This window comes from Aythya fuligula, chromosome 22, assembly GCF_009819795.1.
Source record: "Aythya fuligula isolate bAytFul2 chromosome 22, bAytFul2.pri, whole genome shotgun sequence".
Classification (NCBI taxonomy): Eukaryota; Metazoa; Chordata; class Aves; order Anseriformes; family Anatidae; genus Aythya; species Aythya fuligula.
In genome coordinates, this window is record NC_045580.1 from 5,563,842 (window position 1) to 5,583,608 (window position 19,767).

The window sequence follows — 19,767 nt, forward strand, 5'->3', positions numbered from 1 at the left end:
GATGTGCTGACATCCTTCAGCAAGGCTTAAAAGGAACGTAAGGGAACTGCTTAGGAAGTCCTAACTATCCTACCCACTTAGCAATCCTGCAGGAAAACCGAGCTGCTTCAGCAGTTCTGTAAGCAGCTGCCTCCTGCTACAGCAAGGGTCACTTGACGCCCAGGATCTGATGGCCAGGATGAGAGCACACAGTGCAGGAACAAAGGCTGAAAGTTGCTCCATGGGTAGAACAAGGACAGCATAGCTATTGGCTCAGTGAGGTTATTTTTTCCATCACCCACTCAAGACCAGGTGAAACAAATTAATTCGGGAAAGCACGGCACCTCCACTAGCAACAGGGCTGAGATCTGCCCAGCTCCCCCCAAAACAAAACAAAACAGGCCATCTCTATTCCTCATTCCACCGAGGGCTAGTGTACCCATATCCTTTTTGCTCTTCCTCTCCCCAGCTTACAGAGAATGAAGGTGACTCATGTGCAGGCATCCCGTTTCCTCAGAAGATGCTGGAAACTCCCAAACTGAAGGCGTGTGAACTGCTACCAGTTCACACGGTGTCCGCTGTTCTCCTACCTCCTAGTGTAGGACGGAGTCTTTGACGTATTTCTGAAGAGCAAGGTTATGGCAGTCGGGACTTGTTCAATTCTCAGCACTGCCTTTGGCTCAGGATGCTGCTGAGAAAGCTGCTTCCCCTCTATTCTTACTAGAAAAGATGGGTAGGTTGCAAAAACGTGAACTTGGAAGTCTTGAGACCCAGCCCTGAGATCTGCTTGGTTGCAGATCCTTAGAGAAAAATATCATTTGTCTTGCAGAGACAAAATGAAGCGCTCATCCACACAGGTCAGGGAGGAACCTCTCCTCCTCCCTGCGCTCAGATACGACGTATGCTCTAACTTAGTGCATTTTATTCACGGTGCTTCAGCTCAGTGCAAGTCTCTTCTCCCTGCAGGCAGCACTTTCCATTTTTTCAAACAGTCCCAGCGGGTCGGAGAAACCCTCTCCGACACAAGCTGTGCTTCAGCAGCAGCTTTGAGAAAACAACTTGTGTTGTGCGCAGAAACGGAAACCACAAGTCACAGCTGTGGAAACTAACTCCAAAAGGGCACCAAAAGTTTCACGAGGAAGCACAGGCTCTGCCCAAAGAGGCTCTCAACTTGGTGAGGATATGGAGAGGGCCAAGCTGGAGAGATTTCAGTGCACCTCAAGGAAAAACTTACTGGCTGCTTCTCACAACTGAGTTGCAGCTGCAGAACGTTGCTGGATGCTTCTCCCAGGCTGGGGAACAAGCACGAGGCACTCAGAGAGGGTTGCCTATGACCACAGCAGGCACCCAAACCAGTACGCAGCCACCACGCCACTCAGCACCAGGCTTATGGGATGATACTGGACAATCAGACACCCCCACAAGCAGGTTGAGTCAGCAGACCACCAAAGAAGCATTCTTAAATGAACCTAACAGAGCTAGAGAAGCCAGGCTAAATGAAAACAGAGTCCCTCGTTATGCTTAGCAATACGATACCTGCCAAATTAACATGGATTGGGGCTGACTGAGGCTCTAGTATCAGTGCCTGAGAGCTCATGATCACAAATTCCTCTCTGTATCCTCTGCAGAACTCAGGGAATCTCTGTTCGGCCCCCGATTCCTTGTGGCTCCCTGCTCCATGTGCCAGCCTCTGCTTTCAAACCAAGCCACCGGGAGGGGGCAGAGGCACGGCCACAGCCCCCGAGGCTGTGCAGGAGCCGCTCGGGGAGCAGCTGCCGGGGCAGCCCGGCGGCACGAGGCGGCAGCAGCGAGCCAAGCGAGCGCCTTTCGTTAACCGCAGCGGCTCCCCGCCCTCCTCCTCCTCCTCCTCTTCCTCCCGTCCCCGCCATGGCGGTGCATTACTGCTCGCTGTGCCGCCGCACCTCCTTCACCGGCCGCCGCCACCTCTACAGCACCGGGCACCGGCGACGGCTGCGGGAGGCGCTGGAGAAGCTGCAGGAGGAGGTGGGCGCGGGGCTGGGGTGGGTGCGGGACCCCCCCGGGTCCCCTCCTCACCGTGTTCCCGTCCCGTAGGTGGTGGCGGCGCTGGAGGTGCTGCGGGACGTGGTCGTGGTGCGGGAGGAGGCGGCGGAGCACGAGAGGAGGGTTTGGTGCCCCTGCTGCGGCCACGCCGTGCCCCGGGACTGGCGGCGAGGGGGGCTGGCGGTGCCGCAAGCCGGGCTCCTGCAGCACCTCGCCGGGTAGGGACCGGGAACGGGGCTGGGAGGGCAGCGGGGGGGTGCTGGGGGCAGCCCCGCTGATGCCAGCCCCGCAGCCCCGAGCACCGTCGGGAGACAGCGCGGTTCCTGCGGGAGAACCGAGCGGAGGCGGCGCTGCGGGAGCGCCTGGTGCTGTCGGAGGAGGACCGCGAGCGCTTGGCGGCGGCGCTCACAGAGGCGCTGGGTGCCTACGAGGAGCAAGAGGAGGAGCGCATCCAGCAGGTTTGGGGGTCAGGAGGGTGGTGGGACACTCCCTACCCTGCTGTCCCCTCTGCCACCACCTTCTTGTCATCACGGCGCTGCTCTCCCCACAGATAGCGGCCAGCATCCGGGAGGCAGAGCGCAGGCAGCGGGACACGGTGCGGGCTGCCCTCCGGGTTGGTGCTGGACCTGCTGCCTCCAGCTCTGTCACAGCCCCCCCGAGGTAAGGATGCAGTGGTGTGGGCAGCTGGCTGCAGCCAGGACTGCCCTCCCCTGTAGCTTTCAGGGATTAACATTCCTCAAAATCTAAACTATAGCAAGCAGCACGCACAGAGAGTATTCTCTCATCCACAAATTGGTACATAAGCAGTGACAGCCACAAGAAGCAAGCACAGTAACTTCTAAACACCTGATGTGATCATACACCAAGAACACTCCTTTTTCTTCTTACTGGGAGGCTCCCAAACACACACACAGTGTTATTTCTGGCTCACCTCTCTTTGTGGCTCCTCTCTTTCAGGGATTCCTCTCACACCACCGAGCAGCCTGGCCCAAGCAGCACACAGACAGGACCCGACTTAAATTGGATGGAGTCAGGCCAGGCTTTGACCTTCATTGGCCACCAGGTGGGGGCTGTTATCACCTGATTTTGTTAACGAGTGTGATTTAAACAGCTGCAAGTTCCACTAGCATGGGTTACAAAGCAAAACAAGGGGTTGCAGTTGCCCCAGTGCATCTCTGTTGCTGAAAAAGGCAACTTTGCAGTCAGGCAAGCAACTAGCTTGGAGTTTTAGTCAGTTAGTGTTAGCTTTGGTTTAAGAAAACATTCTTTAAAATACACTGTAAAAAAGCAAACGCTCCTTTAAAGACAATGGAGAAAAGTCTCCCTCTTTGTGCATCAGGACTTGGTACTGGAAGGGAAATTCTCAGGCACTTCTTGTGTACTGGAACGCGCGTGATGGGCAATCTTTGTTCAGAGATAATCTTGAAAGCATCAGTTTCTAATTAGCATTTTGTGTTTCTCATGACAGGAAACAGAAGGGAAAGGAAATGTTCACACAGGTAAGTTGCCTGCTACTTGACTCCTTTACTTACTGTCCTACTGAAAACTCTTGAGTTAGAAGTGTCACAGGGAAAACTTAAAGCAATTTTGGAACAGTTACAAGGTGACCAACAGGTGCTCGCTTGCTAAAATACTGACATTCTAAAACAGGAGAAAACACTGCAGTGCTATCAAAACTCCGTTGGCACTGCAGAGCCTGTGCACTGCTGCTGGGCAGACTGCATGGTTTTAGGTGCGATCTGTCATGGCCTTAACCAAGGCAGGCCAGCTTCTTCTTAAAAAATGAGAGAAGGACAAGCTGCAGGTACGGGGGAGAAGTGATACTCTTCTCTATCTCAAGCCAGGCACTTAAGATATCTTCAGTGGTTCAATACGTTTTCCCTGACTTCTAGGTGCAAAACCTCCCTGGCTGACAGAGGAAGACGAAGGGGATGGAAGTGAAAAGCAAATTGGACCTTCGTATGAGGAATTTCTAAGGCAAAGTGAGCAGCTTGCACACATTTCAGTTAACTTTGAATTAATTCTGCACTGAAGAACCAGAAGGATTTTTAAAAACTAACTGAATAAATTCTTTTAGAGGACAAGCAGAAATTGAAAAAGCTCCCAGCGGACCGCGTTGGTGCCAATTTTGACCACGCCTCTCAGACAGGCGACAGCTGGCTCCCTTCCTTTGGTCGGGTGTGGAACCACGGCAGGAGGTGGCAGTCCAGGTAAGTTTTGGGGTAGGCATGAACTGATGCTGGGCTGTGGGTAAGCAGCTTCCTTCTTCTCATGGAGCAGCTTTTGGGGTAGTGAGCGTGCAGAGAAAACTTTCCCACTCAAAAGAAGGAATTACCTCACACAGTGCTCAATCGAGATGAAAATACACACACTAAGGTCTCAGTCTTGTCAAGGCCAGCTACCTTTCCAGCCTTGCATACCTGTGCTTTTACACATACCTGTTGCACTGGCACTTTAATTCAATACATCTGTGTCAACTAGCTGAAGACTGCTGGGAACCACAGTTGACTGAAATAACTGGAAAATTGAGGGAGCTTCTGTTCTAAAGTATCAGGCACAGCACTGTCTTACTTGATAGATGAGGGAGCTTTCGTTATCTCTTTAAAGGCTGCTGCATCCTGACATCTACGCTCTCTTTCAGGCATCAGTTTAGAGCTGAATCAGGGGAAAAGAAGAAGAAAAGGTGATGAGAAGAGGACCACAGAAGAAACCAAGCTCTGATCTTTGTGGAAAAGTAGGCTGTAGGTAGCTCTAGCTTTGCCAGTGCCACATTTGACATCCATCTAGATGCCTCCAGTCCCCTGGAAGGCGGCCTGGCCACAGGGTAACACTGGGAGCTGAGCACTGTTGCTGAAAGCTACGTTGCAAGGGGCTGGTGCAGCAGATCCAGTCCTGTTAAGGACGTGCTGTGCATCCTGGCGTTGATTTCTGAAGTCAGACTGCACAAAGACAGCCCTGCTGTAAGCTGTCGGTAAGCTCAGCTTACACAGCGTACACTACACATAGACTGACAGCTCTTTGAATAAACTAAGCTTCTGAGAAATTAAAAATATATCGTTAGTAGACCAACTGAAATTCATTTCGGACACAGGGCTACTTCTCACAGCAACTGCTGTCCTATGCCTGTTGTTTTCAATTAAATTTTTGTGACTTAAACACGTTATAGCTCTCAGAGAAAGGAAAAATCCACTTCTGCCTCATGTCAAGGGCAACTGTAATTAGTCCTCAGTAGAAGAAAGGCTGCCTCAAAAACTTTCCCTATGGGTAGTTATTCCTTCTAATTGAAAGATAATACTTTAACTTTATTCATTGTTCCTTACCTACACTTCCCCTGGCCTGACTAAGGCTGTTTCCTGGTAGAGAAACGTGGTCATGGCTTGTTAGAGGGAATTTAAGTAATTAAATGCTATACTACCCCCTTTTTTTACCTACAGTGCAAGAAATGGTTTTCAGTTTTCCTGAAATCATATCAGCTACAGCAGCTAGTGATGTTAAAAGTTCTTTCCCTTTCCCTACCATAAAAGAATTTTTATGGTAATTTGCAATGCCGTATAAATGAAAAAAACTTGGCAAAACCTGGCTGGAACAGGAAGATAACTTGTGACCCGTCCCAGAATCCAACAGCAAGCATGTGTTAGTAATGAAAAATACACATTCTTGAGAAAGAAGCATGAAAAATTATTTTAATAATTTTATTGTGTGCATCCACATAGGATATATTGTTGAAGAGGTCGCTGGAAAACCTGCAAAGCAAGAAGTCCCAAATCAGACCACCAGTTCAAACCAATTCAGTCCCAGTGTGCTCTGACAAAGCCAGGAGAGCACACACTGCCTTCCCCCCGTGGTGGGCAACGCGGGCAAAACAGCAAATGGCTCTTAATTCTGGAGAGCTGCTGTTTCCAGCAACACTACCCTAGAAGTGACTCGGAGTGCAAGCAACATCCTCTGAGCAGACTGGAGAAATGGCCAGCCCCGAGCACGCAGCTGCTTGTTGGCTGCTGACACAGAAAAACCCAGCACCTCAGCGGAGCCCCCGCTCTCACCTTCCTATGCGTCCTCCCCCGCAGCAGGCGCATCTCCACCTTTTGTGTTTCTCGTGTAGATCACTTGGGCTCGGTGCTTGGACACCAGTTTGATCAAACCTGCGGAAGGAGCAGATGATTGAGTGCACATCTCCGGGGGGATGCGGGGGATCTTGTGCTGCCCACTAAGTTAGAATCGCCCAGGGCCAAAAGATATGCGATAGGAAATACTAGCAGGGTACCAATACCTCACGTTAAAGGTATTTAAACACGTGGTATTAACCCAGTAACCACAGGATCCATTAAAACACTAAAATTTGAATGCTAACAGCACTTTGTTACTAACACGTGTACGCAGGGCTTGTGTTCAAGCCCAGGAACAGCTGCATCACGGCCCGTCCCTCTGACACGACTTCCTCCACACAGCCTTATTACTAAACACAGCAGAGTCTGCTCCTTACTTTGCTGCACCTCTGAAATACAAGCTGAGGCAGCGGCTTTTAAAAGCACGTGCCAATTTGCATACTTCACGTGCAGCACGAAATCTTGTAGGAAGAAAAGAAAACAACTTCTAACTCAAGCAGCTCGGTGTTTTGTCAGGGTTTCGAGCGCTTACCTTTGCTGAGCAGTTCCTGGAGGGCGGCCCTAGCCAAAGAGCCCCGAATCTTCAGCCTTTCTGAGACAACCGCCGGCGTGATGAGCTTGTAATTGGGCACCTCTTTACACAGCTTGTCGTAGGTGGCCTTGTCGAACAGGACCAGGTTGTTCAGCTTGTCTCGCACCTTCCCTTTGGACCACTTCTACTCGGAAAGAAGAGACCCAAGCACTAAGTCATCTTCTGAGCAGTCACAAAGGGCTGAGCTTTGCGATGCTTTAGCGATGAAACCCCCACACCGCAGAGCCCCCCCGGGACCCCCGCAGGAGGCCGCCGAGGCCCAGGTCCCCCCCCCCCTCGGCCTCACTCTGCCCGCAGCCGCGTGAGGGGCCTGGAGGAGCCCCGGTGCGGCCCCATCACGGCCCCGCCGCCCCCCTCAGGCCCTCACCTTCTTCTTGGCCTTGCCGCCGGACTTGTTGACGGGATCCTTGTCCTTTTTGGCGGACTTGCCCGCGTCCTTCTTCTTCTTGTCATCCTTGGGCGGCTGCGGGAGGGAAGCGGAGGCGGGACGGTGAGCAGCGGGGTCACGACACCCCCTCAATTCCCCTTAATTCCCCCAAATTCCCCTTAATTCCCCCCAAATTCCCCCGGTCCCCCCGCCGCGCTCACCATGCTGCTGCTGCTCCCAAGATGGCGGCGGCGAAAGGATGAGGCGGGGGGCGGGCGGGCGCGAGGCCGGGGCGGGAAGGGGCGGGGTCGACGTCACTTCCGGCGTCACTTCCGGCTCGGAGGCGGTGGCAGGGCGGTGTCATGGCGATCTTCAGCGTCTACGTGGTGAACAAGGCGGGCGGCCTCATCTACCAGCTGGACCACTACGTGCCGCGCAGCGACACCGAGAAGACCTTCAGCTACCCCCTCGACCTCGTCCTGCGCCCGCGGGACGAGAGGGTCGTCGTCGCCTTCGGGCAGCGAGACGGCATCCGAGGTAAGGGCCGGGCCTGAGGCACCGGGATGGGCCTGAGGGGGAGACCCGGGCCTGAGGGGACTGAGCAGGGCCTGGGGGGGCCGAGCAGGGCCTGAGGGGGCGACCCGGGCCTGGGGGGGCCGAGCAGGGCCTGGGGGGGTCGAGAAGGGCCTCGGGGGGGAGACCCGGGCCTGAGGGGACTGAGTAGGGCCTGGGGGGGCCGAGCTGGGCCTCAGGGCACTGAGATGGGCCTGAGGGCACCGGGCCAGGCCTAGAGGCACCGAGCAGGGCCTGAGGGGGCGACCCGGGCTTCAGGGAACCGAGCAGGGCCTGAGGGGACCGAGCAGGGCCTCAGGGACCGAGCAGGGCATGGGGGGGAGACCCGGGCCTGAGGGGGAGACCCGGGCTTCAGGGAACCAAGCAGGGCCTGAGGGGGCGACCCGGGCATGAGGGGACTGAGCAGGGCGTTAGGGGACCGAGCTGGGCCTCAGGGCACGGAGCAGGGCCTGAGGGGGTGACCTGAGCCTGAGGGGGCCGGTTCAGGTCTGAGAACACCGTGAGGGACCGGGCCGGTGCCTCTGACGCCACCCTCCCCGCAGTGGGTCATGCCGTGCTCGCCATCAATGGTGCCGAGGTCAACGGGCGCTTCACGGCCGACGGTAAGGACGTGCTGGAGTTCCTGAGCAACCCTGCCAACTACCCCGTGTCCATCCGCTTCGGCCGCCACCGGCTGTCCTCCAACGAGAAGCTGATGCTGGCCTCCATGTTCCACTCGTGAGCCGCCGGGGGACCGGGGGGCGCGGTGGGGAGGGTGGTGGTGCTGAGCGCCCTGTCCCCATCCCCGTCCCCCGTAGGTTGTTCGCCATCGGCTCGCAGCTCTCCCCCGAGGTGGGCAGCTCCGGCATCGAGATGCTGGAGACCGACACCTTCAAGCTGCACTGCTTCCAGACGCTGACAGGTACGGGTGTGCTGCTGCTGCTGCTGCTCTGGGGGGCTGCCTCGTGGCCCGACCTCCCTCACACCACTCCTTGTGCCTCCAGGGATCAAATTCGTCGTGCTGGCTGACCCCAGGCAAGCTGGGATCGACGCCCTTCTTCGCAAGATCTATGAGATTTACTCCGACTTCGCTCTGAAGAATCCTTTCTACTCCCTGGAGATGCCAATCAGGTAAGGAAGAAGCCCGCTTTTAATGATGCACCCTCTTCAGGTTCTACCTGGGCAGAACACGTGCTGCCACGGGCCTTCAGGAGCAAAGCAGACAAAGGGGACAGAAGGGGGAAAACGGGGTATGTGCTGCAGGTACGTGACGCTGAGCTGTGCTTTGTCCAGTGCTGTTCTTCTGGAGAAATGGGAGATGCTTTCCCTTGGTATAACCCCAACGTAGCGCCAGAACCTGTAGAAGCTTTAACTTTATTTGACAACCAAGCCAAGGACTGACAGCAGTCAGGCGTTGGCTCTTGCCTGACAGAATCTCTCCTTGAAGGATGCCAAGCCAGTGCAGAGATGCTGTCTGTCTTAGCTTGTTCCATAAGTAAAGCCCCCTCCCTTTTCTTATTTTTCTGAATATTTCAGATGCGAATTGTTTGATCAGAACTTGAAGCTTGCTTTGGAGGTAGCAGAGAAAGCTGGATCGTTTGGACCTGGATCGTAGAAAACGTGTTCCTTGTTGCCCAGATTCCTTTCTCTAAAGAGCGGGGCCTTTTTCTCCTCCCAGATCTCCCTCATCCACAGCACAGACTGCATATCCCCAAACATGCTTCGTATCCGCCAAGATAACGTTCTGGCCCATTCACAAAATTTACCTTGAACAATTCATTACTACTGTTTACTCCTGGGCCACAGAACCTTCTCTTGCAGCTCCCCTACCCCTGAGTAAGAAAGATGTGGTGTAGGCTCTGTGGCCCTACTGCACTCAATTGTTCCCTTCCGTTTTGTACTTGTATATATGTATTTTTCCTGTATAGTTCTAACTTATGATTTTGCTAAGGGTTTCTGTGTAGAAGTAATAAACATTCCTCAGAGAGGTGGAGGGCTCCTTGTGTTCTGTTAAAGGGGCAGTTGGTGCCAGGACCACCTCACGAGGACAAACTGTTTCCGACGGTTCTGCTTTCACCATTCTTCAGAAGACAAACAGAGCCCTTGCGACACTGCTCCATTTTTATTTCACAGATAGTAAAAGATCATATAATTAAGTACAAAATGCAATTTGCTTCCATTATTTTAATTAAGACTGACCGTCTACTCTTGCAACCGAGCTGTTCAGCGAAGTACGTGTGGTTCTTCAGGAGTTGAACTCCCCTTTTCCAGTACCCCCAAATCGATACATCTTTCTGGGGGAAATGCAAGGATATTCAACAAAATCCTGGTTAGAAACTTGAGTCTACTTATTGCCAGACGTGGTGGGTTGGACAGATCAGTGCTGCCTGCCGTCAGCGATATTCCTGCTCAGGCCTCTCTGAGATAGCTCAAGCCCTTACCCACAGCCATAAGAGATGCAGTTTTTGCCTGAAACCATCCTATGCTACGCATCTTTTACTGATAAAATACAAGGCAATACTAGAAATAGCAGCTATCATAAAACCCAGCTGCAGAAGATGTGTGCCAGCGGCAGCTGCTGTTGCAATGCCTGCTGCAGAGTCAGTTTTTCTAGCAGCTTGCAGAGCACACTCTGCAAATCAGACTTGGCAGCAGCTGCTGCTTTGCAAATCATTAACACTGTACACAGAAATCACACTGGGCAGGATCAGTTCAACAGAAGGAGCTTCTCGAAATGCTTTCCCCTGAACTACCAACCATTTCTTGGCAACGTGCCTGTTCCTAAGTGCTGAGGAGAATCGCATCGCAGCACTCCATTAGCGATCCACTTGTCCAGAGCATAACAACGCCCTAGCTTATAAAAAAAAATAAATCCTGGGTAAAGCTGTGAAGCTGTACTGCAATAATTATTCACTTGTCTGTCAGTTCCAGGGCAGAAAGCAGAGAGCTCACACCCAAGCCAACCAAGACAGCCGCATTTACAGCGGCTGCAAAGGATGAATGAGTGTAGAAAAGGTGCATATCAGTGTCCCTGAACAAGGAGGCTAAATTAACAGTTAATGATTGAGACCAACAATGAGAACAAAACTAAATGTGAGAGCACCTGAAGCCAGCCAGGCATTTTACAGCACTTTCAGTTGAGTGGCTCGGGCTGTGAAAGCTGCCTGCTTCACCAACAGTGCTGGAAAAAGGTCCAACAGTGCAATCACTGCACGTGGGGACTGGCTGAATTATCACATCTCAAGGGATAAAGCAATCAGCAGGAACCTTGTGCCTTCGGGCACATGAAAGCAAATGAGAAGTTGACACGTTTTTATGTAGGTTGCAGCAATAGTTAAACTCACTCCTAGGCCAGTTAAATAAAAAACAAATACAATTTGTGTCAGCACGGGAGCATCCTTTTCACCAGGCAGCTTATCCTCAGTCAGCCTTCCTGGGAATTCGGCCCATTTTGGTGCGGATGTTCCGCAGGAAGAAGAAAGCCACGGTGCTCCCAGTGCAGGTGATTTCAGCCACCCAGAAAGCTGTGGCCCAGCTGTAGTGTTTGGCAATGGTACTGAAGGGCAGTCCGGCCAGAAAGCCCCCAACTGTAAGGAAGAGAAACAGAAAAGTAGCAACACTCAAGCTTCTCAATTTTATCTGTTGATACTTTTTTTTTTTTTTTAAGTTTTAAAAATTCCTCAGGCCTAGTTTGAACTTAAAGTGCATGACAAAACCCATCGCATACACCAGGAAACGTCTTTGGGACGTCCAACTCTGTTCTGTCTGTTTGTTAGCTGCCTTGCCACGATTGATAACTTGGCACCTGAGGTCACACCGTGCTTCATCAAGAACAAATACGGGTAGTGGTCATTTTCTGGGGAAAAGGGAGATGTGCACTACTCACCGTTGGCCATGAGAGCCACGATGGCATGAGAGGTGCCACAGAGGTTGGCAGGGGCACTTTCGTTGGCTATCACCCCGAACAGAGCGATCGGCCCGTAGGAGGAGAACCCGAACACAGCTCCCAGAGTCAGGATCCACAGCTGTCAAAACAAGCGAGATCAGAAATGGGATCTTTGCATCTTACACTGTCAGCCAGCAACTACACAGATTCTACGCAGAGTAAAAGGAAGAGGTTCTGAGATTTTGCAGCTGACACCAGTTCCCTGGCCTGCAGACAGAAGAGCTCAAGCTGGTGACAGACCCCATGTACCTACAGCTCAGCTGCATCTCCAGCACGCCAGAGTTAGCCAGTGCGAAATTTCCTCTCCTGCAGTTCAGCCCCTAAGCCGTGTACACGACATGCGCCACTTGGCAAGAAAGAACCAGAACATAGAAGAAAGATGGGCAACGAGCCTGCGAAACGACAGAGGAGAGCTGTGAATCAGCTCACTTTTCAAAACGAATCAGGAGACACCTGACTAAAAAAAGCCATTCTCGTTTTAGATGCAAGCAACTGATCAGAGGATCTTAATTTGTGACAAGCCACTAGTTGGGAGCTTCTATGTTACGAAACTAAAATAGCAAACAAAAAAAGCAAAACAGTAACGAAAAACCAAAACCAACAGTTTCAACTTCAGTGTCAGCTTACACTGAAAAATTCTGAGCCAGGTAGTTTTTTAATTACTTGTGAGAGGACAACAAAGGATAAGTGACTCTACCATCTCAAGACTATAGCATGCTTTATACTTTAGGAACAATAAAAGCCATTTCAAGATGCCCAGGAGGGATTAAGTACCATCTTATTTTCCAGATGGGGAACAGAAACAGAGTTAGAAAAGAACTTGCCAAATGTATGCAGATCAGCACCTGCAGGAGCAGGATCACTCCTCCTAAGCATGCTCATAAAATCCGTTAACTGTCCTCAGAGCTTTTCACATAAAATTTTTGAAGCAGAGTTTTGAATTCAGACTTTTTACAGTCAGTTAGTGTAGTCAGCTGGTTATAAGAAAGGTTTCTCTTACAAAACTTACAGTAATCTTCTCAGTGCCCTGGTTCTAAAGTCTGTAGTACTAACCAACCTTTCAGGACTGGAAAAAGGCATTTCAGTGAAAGCAGAAACAGGCAGAGGAAGAAAGAAATGCAAGGCAGAAACCTCTTGTTCTTTTAGGCCTGTAAGATCAGCTAGAGGTTGCAAGGCTATAGTCCAGAAGTGATTTTCCTGAGGAAGGAAAGAGTAAAATGCAGAAAATAAATTTCAGTTATTTAGCAGTCATTAGGACAGACGCAAATCACATCTATTCTACAGCCAGTAATGCAGACTACCCAAGCCAATTTAGGCAGCAGCAGTCCAACACGGACTGTGCTAGCCCATTTCTCTCTAGTGCAAAGAAAGAAAATGCACATTGACAGTTCTTGGGAAAGGTGAAGAAAACTGTCATGCTTCCTATCATCAAATTCTTCACTGTTAAAGGGCTGTTCCTAGAATTTACGTGCACTTTCTGCCTCATTAAAACTTCACCACTTACAAATAGTCAGAATGCAAATCCATCATTTCTCGGCATTTGATTTTAAAGTCGAAATGCGAATGATACCGTTCTCTGTACAGCTTTTTCATCAAGCTCACTGTTCCTGCAGTCTCCTACACAGACGTGTATCATTCTTCCCTTCCTTAACAAACCTGGCAGCCACACTGCACCCAGAACTGTGTGAGTTACAATGCTTTTTAGAAAGACTGCCAGCTAGTTTTAATGCTGAGAATCAACACGGCAGACGCCTCTTCCAAAATGTAAACACATTCATTATTACTAACCAGACTCCTATTTCTAGGCTGGCTTGAGACTCCAGGATGCTGTCACATTTTTCCCTACTGAAGCTTCAAAGCTTCATTTATCAAAAGCTGTAGGCAACGTTAAGTTCGAATTCTTGCTGATCAACTCAGCAAAATCACCCGATGTTTCCCTGCAGAGGCAGCTCTTATAACACATTGTTATGACATAGACAAAAATTGCCCAGAGTTACTCTCTGCCAAAATTATTTTTTTTAATCTTTAACTGGTTTACACCTCTCAACCACTGTCCTCCACACAAACATTTCCGTTTAGTTATGATACTATTTTACATGACAGAAGAGGTATGGAAATCTTGAAAATAAAGAAGTAGAAGAACTAAAGAGGCTGAAGCAGTGAGGTAAGGGCAGAACTCAAAGGTAGTTTTGACTGAACTTTAGCAACTGGTTACAATTCAAACCAGCAGTCAGATCAAACTCCTTTGGAAAGGGGAGCTTCCCATTCCACGCTGACTCCCAGTCAGCACCTGGTCAGCCTTTGAAGCCCCCAAAAATTAACCCTGCCCGTGTGCACGGCTTACCTTGGGAGAATCGCCCGTAACTGTTACCCGGAAAAGAAACATGGAAACACACATCCCTGCCATCATGGACAGCAGCAGCGTGTGCCGAGGATTCCCATAGCTTGACAGACCGACCTATAACACGGGAAGAAAAACAGAGTCAGAGCCTGGAAGGACTCTTTCCAATTTATATTCATAATGGCTAATGCCATCCACACAGACCAGCCTGAAACACAGGCGGCACATCAAAAGCACATCTTGTAGTGAGACTTCTGATTTTGGTTTAAGAAGAATCCACTAAACTAAACAGGAAGCTCTTACAGCGATGAATGATACTTCTCTGCTGTCGGTTGTGCCCTCTTTCTACCCTAAATTTGACTTCAGATCCCACTGCTGGGTTTTAATTATTTCTTCCAGACAGGAGACAACTGTCAGCAACCCCATCTGTCTTTCAACATGGAAATTTGGAGTTTACAGAAAAAAAAAAAAAAAAAAAAGGTAAATAAAACAGATGAAACATCTTAAATCTCCCATCACATTGTGATCCCTAATAATACTGGCACACACATTTCCCAAAATTCTGAAGACGCTGAAATTGGCACGAGGTTAACTGCCCAGCACATCCCAGTGTCCAGGTGACTTACTCTTGCTACTGCTCTGTCAGAGAGGTATCCAGCAGCAATGCTCCCCACCAGACCCCCGATCTCCAAGGCACTCATATAGGAACTACCTAGAACACAGGAGAAGCAAAGAAAACTGTCAGGTTTGGTCACAACCGCAGAGCTGCTGTGCTTCAGACCACGCTCACTGCGAGTTTCAGGCACCTCTGCTGGACAAAATCCTCCAGGATCTTCCTGGGGCAGGAATACCACCGGGCTGCCGGTCCCAGCAGGGCCCTGGCACGAGACAGCACTGAGGCATTCAGCACACGCAGTAACTTTTATCAGCACGTTATTTCAACACCTACGTGTCCAAGCAGACAAGGCAAGTGAAAGCACACGGGTCCTTTTGCTGTACCCAGTCAAGCTCTCTGCAACACTTCCCAAATTGCAAAAATGGAATTTAAAATGGAATTAACATTTAAAAATGGAACTTTGCGTCTTACCCACAAGCATAGATTGTCCCCTCTCCTGGATCAGGAAGAGCTGTCCCCAGTCAGTGCAGCATGTTTTCACTCCAAAAACGACCAGGTAGCCTGTTGAGAGCACCCAAAGGTACGGCGAGAGGAGCAGCTCTGTCAAAGTGCTGTTTTCGCTAGAAGAACCTGTGAGGAAGATCAGGAGGAGCCTTACTCGTACTGGAGCACAGCCACTGAGCCACACCGACACGGGGGCAGTACAGAAAACTGTGCAAGCAAGATTCATGCATGAGAACATCCTTAAAGGGGAAGATACTCAACGCAACTGCTAGTGAATGGCTTCACCTTCCCCTTGTCCTGGTTCTGTAGTGATTACAGAATCTTCTCCATCAATTTATGCCATATTCATTAAAGATTTCAAAAACAATAATCAAAATGCTACCCCCGGGAATTTTCTGTGTTATGATTGCCAGTGAAGACAGGAAGATTGTGAATCTTTAAACAATGATAATTAAAAATATCTGTTTTTCCAGATTTTTTGCAAACTATTTCAAGCACAGCATACGGAAGACACTACTTATACCGAAGGGACGATGCTGACTTTTAAGTTGTACCTTGATTTTTACATCAAGTCTTCCCAAAACACCTACAACACCACTCTCTCCCCAGAGACCACTCTGGGGAAGCAATACTGTTTTCTCACACCAAGAGGTGCAGTCTAACAGCACGGACATCACAGGGCAGTATGCACAATAGGATGAGTTTCCACGAACCTTTAAAATTCTACAGCAAACCTGTGTTGCAATTCTCCTCTACCTGTTCTGCTTTCAGAGAAGCATCATACTCAGTGGTCTGAACAAACATTTACTAACCAGATGTCCTAGGTTAGGACAGAAAACACTGAGCAGAGTCCACCACAAGCCAGGGGTCAAGAGAACCCATGGAGGGGTGAGGGGAGAACTACTTGTCCTCTGGCAACACACAAGAAAGGCTTAAGGAGCCCCTGCCTGCTGCTACTTTTTTTCCTCTCTGTCCAGTACCCCCCAGAATATTCAGCCCGCAGCAAGTGCTGCATGAGCCCCAGAATATTCGGCCCCAAGAAAACCAGGGGGGTACTCTTAGTATGAGGGCTTAATACAGGCAGGGAGATGAAATGGCCATCAGCATCTCGGCAACAGCTCTGGCACTGGTAGAGCAAAGAACAGAACGAAGTGGGGGGCAGACTCCTCCTCTGCTCTGCTGCACGGCACTTGGACAGTTTCAAAAGCCCAAATATAGGCTTCCCTCTACAAACTGTGGTTTGCTGTATGTTTTTTTTTTTTCAATGTATATATGTATCTTTTTGTGTTTTAGTTACAAACCATGTTATTTTTTATATATACATATGTAAATATATATAGTTACAAACCATGTTTAGTTTAGTTTAGTTACAAACCATGTTATTTTATATATATATATGTAAATATATATATATATATAAAAGAAACTAAAACCCACACGTTTTTATTTTATGTATGATTTCTAACTAAAAACAACAGCTCAGTAGCTACCAGAATAAAGCTGCTGAACACAATCCCTTACACGTATCCTGCTGAGCAGTAACTTCAGGAAGAAAGGTCTGAGAGCTCAATGCACTGAGAACGACATACTCGTACCAGAACACAGACAGCAGGTACTGCACCATCTCACGCGGCTGCACGCTTACAACAAAGTCTCATGCTCACCTTTCTTCCCTTTCTTGGGTCCTTGTTCAATGTTGGGTAGCCCAACATCCGATGGCTCATTTTTAATCAGGACAAGGCAAACAAAAGAGACAACCACGCAGATGAAGCCAGAGAAGGACAAAGTCATGCGCCAATCGTAGTGGAGAGACACAAGAGCAGCAACAATGGGGCCTAAGCCTCCAGCCAAGTTCATGCTTGTAGACAGGATTGCCCACCAAGTCCCAAACTGGGAAGGCTCAAACCACTGTGCAACAACAAAAAGAAATGGAGTAAGGTCTGAGAAAGAATATCATGAACACGATGTTGCATCTGAAAATCTGCAATAAAGGCCCATAACGAGGGATCTGGGAAAGTCGAACACAGGTCTACAGCACCAAATAAAGTGAGAGCCAACTCTTCTCTACCTTAGCCATGCAGAAAACTCCAAATGTTACACGAGTGTCAGTCATAGGAGCTTGACAGGTGTTCGTACCATGAGCCAGCTCGGGATTATTTCCATTTCCATGAAACTGAGACATGGGATGGAAGAGAGTGCACAGTTCTGCATACTCACTTGATAGGAGCAGCGTCCTCCTGGAAATGTCTGCTGGCACAGTACCACAAATAAATAAGCAGAGAGTTGCAGGGTAACTTAAGGACTTGCTGTTGCATTAAGTATTAGGCACGATCAGTTCTTTACTGTGCTGTGCCCTCAGAGCCAGAACCATTTGGATGGTTGTTGTCGACAAGAAAACGCCTGAGATCTACATTCACAAACACCTTCAGAAAATACTACGTGTGTTTCCATCATTCAAGAGCATCCATCCTGTGTACACAACCATCTCTGACAGTCCTTTTCTTGCCAGCTCCTCTAGCTTGTAGAGTTAGATGCCACACAGAAGGGGCACACGGTTGTTCATCACCCCCTTTCCCACAAGTATGTGCATGCCTGGATTTCATTTATTTCTAAAAATCTTGCATTCACATTACCAGATCACAAGGTAATTTTTAAGTAGGAAGGAAAGTACACAGATCTTTCATTTGCATCACTTTCTCTGTTTCCACTAAACCTGAGTGCTCCTAGCAGAATTCAGAAGTGCCAAGGTTTGTGCACAGAGCTAACTAAACCCCTTCCCCTCCATAAAGCAGAAAACGTGTTCCAATCAGATTATCAGAAAAAACAAATGCACGCAGCTTAGAGGCTTGACTCATCCTGCTGTTGTTCTACCTGAACAGGCTGCAGTGTACAATGCCCAGGCTCACTGGGAGTACAGATGCAGAAATGTTTATCACTCCCTTGCCCAGCAGGGAACAACAAAGAGATGAGGAGAGCCCCATTTTCATGCTTTAAATACTCAGCCCCAATGAATGGTGTTTTCTGTAACGGGGAAAGTCTGCTACCAGTGGACACTGGGCATCAAACTCAGTTTGAGCTGAGATACCTATGGGATAGGACTAACAAACTCTTTAAGAAAAAAAAAAAAGGATCTCATGCACAGAACCTTGCCCGCAGGCAGCAGAAAGCAACAGCTGGAGGTGGTTTCGACCTCCTTGGCTCGAAGGAGGCAGGAACAGGCGTGGGTCCTGAATCCCCAGCGGTTCCTGCAGCACCTGCAGCGGCCCCGTGGGCAGAATTGTGACAGTTTGGATGTTTTTGGGCACTCACCTTCCGCAGGATCTTCCCGCAGGGCGGCCAGCCGAGCCCCTGAGCCAGCCCGTTGAGAAACCAGAGCCCGGCGAAGGCGGCCACGGAGGAGCTCCAGGAGAAGAGCACGTTGACCAGACCCACCAGCAAGAGGCCGGACGAGAAGAGCCAGCGGGCGCTCAGGCTGTCGGACAGGACTCCGCTGACGAACTTACTGATGGCGTAGGCTGCGGACTGGCTGCTGGTGATGAGCCCTGAAGCGAGACACAGAGCGAGACCCAGTTGCTCGCCACAAAACCCAGCACAACGGCAACCCCGCAGCCCCACAACCACCCCCGGGCACTCACCCAGCTCGTCCTTGCCCAGCGGCACCTCGGCCATGACGGCGGGCATGACGAAGGAGAAGGTTTTGCGGTTGAAGTAGTAGAGCGTGTAGCCCACGAACATGGCCGTGAAGATGAGGGCCCGGTAGCGCCCGTAGCCGCCCGCCATCCCGCCGCGCTGCCGGGGCGCCGCAGGCCGGGGCGGAGCGCTGGGCGGCCCGGCCCCGCCACCACAGCGGCCCGGGGAGCCCGGGGAAGCGGCTCCCGAGCCACGACCACGGCCCCGTTCCGCCCCCGGTGCCCCTCACGGCCCCCGGGCCCGGGCCCGTTCCCCCCGCCGAGCGCGGACTCCGGCACCGGCCGAAGGTCGGCGCAGGCCGCGCCCCGCTGCCCGCCCCCCCTGCCACGGCTTAAGGAACGCCGAAATCGTCACAAATTCCCTCATCTTTCTCTTTTTTTTTTTTTTCCACAGCAACCACAGCCCTCGTTAAGAGACCGTCTGGAAGTGCCGTTTTTATTTTTGGTCGAAAAGGCCGATGGAGAACAACAGCAGATGCACGTTCACAAAGTGGCGGCGCGAGGCGGAGACCCCGCTCGTGTGTTTTAGCAGCATGAACAGTCCCGAGGAGTTAGGAGACCACAGCCAAGGACATGAATTTTCACAATGGAGCCAGGCCGAGTACACAAGATACCGAAGGAGGAGGATAGTTAGCGTAAATTGGCCAGGTTGCTTTTGTTTGTGCCTGGCCCTGTGCCACCTCTCTGGTCAACCTACTGGGTGTTGTTCTGACTAAAAGATGCACTAACACGTTCGTTCAGTCTCCTGTGCGTTCAATCTCGCAATTTGTTAACTTTTATTTTACAGTAAACAATAAACTGAATCCTTTCGTTAAGTCTCACTTCACTGGTTTCAGACTCTGCTACAGAGCACAGATAGAGATGTTTTAATAACAGTTGATGGAAGCAAACACCCTCTTATCTTGAAGCACAGAGCATCTGCCTCCCCAGCTCCTGTTCCAGTTTCTCATATGAATCCGAATGAGAATACACTTCCCAGCAGTTGAAATCACACAATTTCCTTAAATTCGGACCTCAGTTGCTAATGCAACACCATCTCAGCAACATACGCTT

The 19,767-nt window shown here is 50.3% G+C and overlaps 4 protein-coding genes across 5 annotated transcripts; 2 read left to right on the plus strand and 2 right to left on the minus strand.

Moving 5' to 3' along the window:
• The first annotated feature begins 1,866 nt into the window (after positions 1 to 1,866).
• Positions 1,867 to 5,304, plus strand: CCDC84 (coiled-coil domain containing 84). The gene is made up of 9 exons (XM_032201879.1): positions 1,867 to 1,983; positions 2,053 to 2,219; positions 2,294 to 2,459; positions 2,552 to 2,661; positions 2,959 to 3,064; positions 3,470 to 3,500; positions 3,894 to 3,983; positions 4,079 to 4,211; positions 4,643 to 5,304. Exons 1-9 carry the CDS (start codon positions 1,867 to 1,869, stop codon positions 4,686 to 4,688), a joined length of 966 nt encoding a protein of 321 aa, XP_032057770.1. The 3' UTR covers positions 4,689 to 5,304.
• Positions 5,305 to 5,669: 365 nt separating this feature from the next.
• On the minus strand, positions 5,670 to 7,313 carry RPS25 (ribosomal protein S25). The gene is made up of 5 exons (XM_032201863.1): positions 7,288 to 7,313; positions 7,067 to 7,162; positions 6,640 to 6,823; positions 6,045 to 6,143; positions 5,670 to 5,744 (listed from the first exon to the last, which is right to left on the minus strand). Exons 1-4 carry the CDS (start codon positions 7,288 to 7,290, stop codon positions 6,049 to 6,051), a joined length of 378 nt encoding a protein of 125 aa, XP_032057754.1. The 5' UTR covers positions 7,291 to 7,313; the 3' UTR covers positions 5,670 to 5,744; positions 6,045 to 6,048.
• Positions 7,314 to 7,401: 88 nt separating this feature from the next.
• Positions 7,402 to 9,606, plus strand: TRAPPC4 (trafficking protein particle complex 4). The gene is made up of 5 exons (XM_032201858.1): positions 7,402 to 7,603; positions 8,182 to 8,356; positions 8,437 to 8,540; positions 8,623 to 8,749; positions 9,155 to 9,606. Exons 1-5 carry the CDS (start codon positions 7,429 to 7,431, stop codon positions 9,231 to 9,233), a joined length of 660 nt encoding a protein of 219 aa, XP_032057749.1. The 5' UTR covers positions 7,402 to 7,428; the 3' UTR covers positions 9,234 to 9,606.
• A 111-nt stretch (positions 9,607 to 9,717) lies between these two features.
• On the minus strand, positions 9,718 to 18,962 carry SLC37A4 (solute carrier family 37 member 4). 2 transcript variants are annotated; one of them, XM_032201855.1, is made up of 9 exons: positions 18,661 to 18,962; positions 18,335 to 18,567; positions 16,690 to 16,933; positions 14,993 to 15,151; positions 14,532 to 14,617; positions 13,909 to 14,022; positions 12,696 to 12,761; positions 11,505 to 11,643; positions 9,718 to 11,205 (listed from the first exon to the last, which is right to left on the minus strand). In XM_032201855.1, exons 1-9 carry the CDS (start codon positions 18,803 to 18,805, stop codon positions 11,039 to 11,041), a joined length of 1,353 nt encoding a protein of 450 aa, XP_032057746.1. In that variant the 5' UTR covers positions 18,806 to 18,962; the 3' UTR covers positions 9,718 to 11,038. The 2 variants fall into 2 exon arrangements, with proteins under 2 accessions (XP_032057746.1, XP_032057747.1); XM_032201856.1 differs by lacking the exon at positions 12,696 to 12,761.
• Positions 18,963 to 19,767: the final 805 nt, after the last annotated feature.

Coding starts and splice junctions, on each gene's coding strand:
- CCDC84 (XM_032201879.1), top strand. CDS start 1,867: ATGGCGGTGCATTACTGCTCGCTGTGCCGCCGCACCTCCTTCACCGGC. Junction 3,065..3,469: donor TGACCTTCATTGGCCACCAG/GTGGGGGCTGTT, acceptor TTCTCATGACAG/GAAACAGAAGGGAAAGGAAA. Junction 4,212..4,642: donor GGCAGGAGGTGGCAGTCCAG/GTAAGTTTTGGG, acceptor GCTCTCTTTCAG/GCATCAGTTTAGAGCTGAAT.
- SLC37A4 (XM_032201855.1), bottom strand. CDS start 18,805: ATGGCGGGCGGCTACGGGCGCTACCGGGCCCTCATCTTCACGGCCATG. Junction 16,934..18,334: donor GCGGGAAGATCCTGCGGAAG/GTGAGTGCCCAA, acceptor GTTGTTGCACAG/TGGTTTGAGCCTTCCCAGTT. Junction 12,762..13,908: donor TTACGGGCGATTCTCCCAAG/GTAAGCCGTGCA, acceptor TTCCTTCCTCAG/GAAAATCACTTCTGGACTAT.
- TRAPPC4 (XM_032201858.1), top strand. CDS start 7,429: ATGGCGATCTTCAGCGTCTACGTGGTGAACAAGGCGGGCGGCCTCATC. Junction 8,357..8,436: donor CTGGCCTCCATGTTCCACTC/GTGAGCCGCCGG, acceptor CGTCCCCCGTAG/GTTGTTCGCCATCGGCTCGC. Junction 8,750..9,154: donor TCCCTGGAGATGCCAATCAG/GTAAGGAAGAAG, acceptor TGAATATTTCAG/ATGCGAATTGTTTGATCAGA.
- RPS25 (XM_032201863.1), bottom strand. Junction 6,824..7,066: donor GCGGCAAGGCCAAGAAGAAG/GTGAGGGCCTGA, acceptor CTTTCCGAGTAG/AAGTGGTCCAAAGGGAAGGT. Junction 6,144..6,639: donor CCAGGAACTGCTCAGCAAAG/GTAAGCGCTCGA, acceptor CTCCTTCCGCAG/GTTTGATCAAACTGGTGTCC.